Raw genomic sequence first — 4038 nt, 5'->3', positions numbered from 1 at the left:
TGTCTTAAAGCAGCCTATTTGTTTTAAAGCCGCTCACTGGTCTGTGTCTAAACTAGAGCCAGTAGATCTATCTAATCTGTTTGGGTCGATCGCACTTGTGCCTCCATAGTTTACCCTCCTCCCCTGCGCCCTCATCTGTGCGCTCCAGCTGTGAGGGGGGCCGGCAGAGGCCAGCAGATCCCGCCTCCTCTTCTGCAATTGGGCCGTCAGGAGGCAACAGGAGGGGGCTTCAATAGCTTGTGTTTCACATCTTCGCAGCGGCTGAGCGCAGCTTGAGCCTCGGGTTGCTCAGCGTGGGATCTCTCTGAATCAGACAGTCAGATGACTTCCATCACAGCCGCGAAAAGCGTTTGGAACATTGCGTAACAGCGGCGCAGAAAGAGCCGAGCTGCGTTTTGGAGACGTTCATCCCGAGCGCGTCTTCGGCTGCATCCACCTGCCTGCGCGCAGGGAGCCCGTGGAGGGATGTGGCGATGTTGTGCACAAGGAGAACTAAAACTTTGGTGTCTACGTGCGTCATCCTGAGCGGCATGACCAACATCGCGTGCCTGCTGTACGTCGGCTGGATAACCAACTATGTGGCCAACAGCGGAGGGAAAGTTGCAGAGAGCGGAGAGACGGACAGAAAGTTGGAGGAGGACGGGAAAGGTGAAACGCTGAGGATTATAGAGCGCTTGGAGCGGCTGGAGAGCGTCGTGAACGAGCACATCAGAGGTCAGTGATGTTCTGCTGAGGCTGGCCAGAAACAGCCCTGCAACACAGAGACTAACTGTATTTTTCTTAGATGGAGAAAGTAAATAAAAGACTTTTACTCAAACATTTATCGCAGAACTGAATGGAACATGCGCCTTTTTTAATTCTCCAATGTCTAAATTAAGAGGAAAGCAGCTGCCAGCAATCCCTCTGACATCTGTAATAAGTTGCAGCATCTGTGCAGCCTTATAGCACTTCACTCATGAAGATTTGGTGAAGTGAGATTTTTTAAAAGGCTGCAGCAGAACCATCCCCAGAGAGCTCAGGCACCCCTTAAAGTGTTTCATGTTAATATGAGTTAATGGTTCCCTGAAGACATGTTAAAATGATGTGGAAATCCAACCAATTACCCTTTACTCCTCACTGAAATATTCAGCCAGTTATATATATAAGAATTGTTATCACAAAAAAAGGTCCAATTTGGGCAAAGCGAGACTTTAAATTAAAACCTTACCTGCTTTAGGAAACTCTGCCCCTTTGCTTAGTGAAGTTGGAAAACAGCCTAATGGTTTATATGAGCTCTACTTTTCATCTGGGAACAAGATAAGAAAGTCCTGCATTACATTAGGAGTAATATGGGAGAATCTTAACTTGCAAATAAGTTAAAGTTTGTAAGCCACATGTGAAAACAATCAAAATACAACACATCTAGATAATTAAATGTTAAAATGTTGGATAATTGGGAATTTAAGTAGACTCTACTTGCATCTGAAATTCTTTAAACCTGTATTTACGTCACGCTTCAGCTTAATTTTCCCTTTAGGCGAATATATTCTCAGTTTTATATTCAATAAATTCCCATTTTGTTGCATCCTACTTGACCCAAACCGACAAAAAAACAACAACAATAAATGGTGACAAAACTTAAACTATTTGATATCTGTTTGGGTGCATGGTAGCACCGTTTTTTAAATTTTTTATTATTTTGTCTTGCAGCAACAAAGATCACTTGTCACGTGTTTTCATGACTGATAAAGTGTCAAACATTCGATTTGATTTAAGTTGTTTATTATTTATTGAAAACATGTTTATTTTGCATTTTATCCATAAAAAGACAGTAAAATCATCTTCCACATGATATGAAATGAATACTTAATACTTACAATACAGCTTTTAAAAAAATCTCTGATAGGATACTGATACTATAGCTTTGTGATATCTACCTGATACGATATCAGCACGCATAATAAATCATTTTAATATTCATTTTAAGTGGGGAAAAAAAGGCTTAATCAAGCGATATAAAGTAGACGACAATAAGAACATTGTGCCATTAACGATTAATCAATAGGTAACAAATACTTTGAACAGAAGCAGTGTGTTTTTTTTTATCAACCTACTCATATTGTTGGTTTAGATGCAGGATGCAGGCTCTTTTTTTGGCTAATTTAAGACATGTGTTTTGGCCAAAATCACTTCAAAAATGTTCCTTCTGGTGTTTCATTCTCTTAACCATATTTCTTTAAAGTAGAAAATGAAAATATATGATGTATAAAACTGCATTTGGGTAGAAATTGCTTCTTGAAAGGTTAATAGAGGCGGTCATAACCAGCTGTCTTTCTTTGGCCTTAAAGTGAAAACATATAATCTCTAATTGCAGTTGTTAATGCCATATCATTGTGCACAATATTACTGATGTGATGCTAACTACAAGAATGCTCCGCCGACACAGAAATGCTAGCCACAAAGTCAGGATAGTTTAAATGGCGTCATGGTGAGGCGGGCCCTTACCTGAGGCATTCTGCCTGATAAGGAAAGTCATTTCAAGTCAGTAAGGAATAAAATCAACATTAAAGCCAACATTTACCACAGACAGAGGAGGAATAATAAAGTAGACAATCAGGCTGGCTGTGAGTAAAACGGTTACAAATAGAGGGTGAAAGAATGTAGAACACGAACAAGAGGGGGAAAAACTGCAGCATGTTTTGAATTTCATGTGTCTGGTTCTTTCTAGCCTATAACAGATCCTGCCTTTGATGCAGTTTATTTCAATACCCATTTAATGAATCAAAGCAACACAAGCTTTTTTTAAGATAAGCATAAGACAATGCAGTAATTATTCCAAAAGGGAAGAATTGTTTCTTACTTTCCTAAAACAATGAACAGCCGGTAGATCCTGCTGATTACTGTGGTGTTCAACAGCTCGCTGGTGGCTTGTCCTTCTTTGCATTTTTTTAGAAGTCCTTTTGCAGTTTGGGGGAAAATGGTTACCAGTGTCCCATCCCCGGATTTCTTTAGGGTAAGTTTAATTTGTATGTCCCCCATAGGGGCGTGGGAAAATATCGATTTGGCAATATATCAGGATTTTTCGTGTCCCAATATAATATCAAACCTTAAGTTTCTAATATAAATTTTTTTAAATACATTTTTCTCTAAAACAATAGGGAAAATGCACTACTTCAGGCAATCACAGTAGCAGATGCGGAGTGACTCAAACGCCACACAACATGGCTACCGAAATAACAAAATAACTTAATGATGAATATGGTCTACTGAATACATAGCACTTGCTTTTATTGATCTCTACATTAGATTTTAATATTAGCTGGGTAGTTTACCACAATATATCTTAAAATTGCAATTTGTTACAATATCGTATCGTGACCCAAGTATCGCCATGCGTATCGTATCACAACGCTCTTGCCAATACTCACCCCTAGTTCCCCACTAACAACATTAGCATTTTATTAGATGTCTTTTTTTATTTGCATGTCTGCTGTGCCTTCCTAATGAAAACATTTGGTAAACATGACAGAGAGACAGAGATGCAGCTGATCCTGCAGAGGAGGGACCTTTCACTGCAGTCCAAATCACCATTGCTGATTGGTCAGTTGCTGACGAGCATTCAGGGTTGATTGACAGGTGGTGTCAACTCAATTGTAAATGACCTATTGGAAGCAATGTTTTTTTTTTTTTCAGATCGATGGCTTTCACATTCTGCATTTCAATAAGATGTTTGGCCATTTGGATCGACCTCCATTGCTTTGATTTCTAGCAGCTGAGATGCTGCATGTCATAGACAGAGGTGGGAGTGTTTTTTAAAAAGTAAAATCCGGGTTAATGCGGAACGGTAGCCCAATTAACTATTGGTAATTCATCTAGGGCTGCAACTGACTATTATTTAGCAAGTGGAATTATCGGTTGATTATTTTTTCAATGACTTGATTAATTATCGGATATCAAGAGGTTCCTTAAGGAGGACTTCCTACACAAAGTCAAACCCAAACTCTTCCATTTGTGGAGTTCTGGATAGAGCATTTTGACCAGCGAAAGAAGTTTTTTTTT

General features: G+C 39.5%; 1 protein-coding gene across 1 annotated transcript in view; it reads left to right on the top strand.

Annotated features, from left to right (window-relative positions):
- Positions 1-284: 284 nt before the first annotated feature.
- Positions 285-4038, top strand: part of LOC107096271 (polypeptide N-acetylgalactosaminyltransferase 18-like) — a 256788-nt gene continuing 253034 nt past the window's right edge. The window contains exon 1 of the mRNA XM_015392852.1: positions 285-714. Within this exon, the coding sequence (XP_015248338.1) occupies positions 474-714 (241 nt within the window). The 5' untranslated portion in view covers positions 285-473. The remainder of the gene's footprint in view (positions 715-4038) is intronic.

The sequence above is a fragment of the Cyprinodon variegatus genome, unplaced genomic scaffold (genome assembly GCF_000732505.1).
Source record: "Cyprinodon variegatus isolate N-32 unplaced genomic scaffold, C_variegatus-1.0 Scaffold610, whole genome shotgun sequence".
Taxonomy (NCBI): domain Eukaryota; kingdom Metazoa; phylum Chordata; class Actinopteri; order Cyprinodontiformes; family Cyprinodontidae; genus Cyprinodon; species Cyprinodon variegatus.
This window is presented reverse-complemented; position numbering and strand designations above follow the sequence as displayed.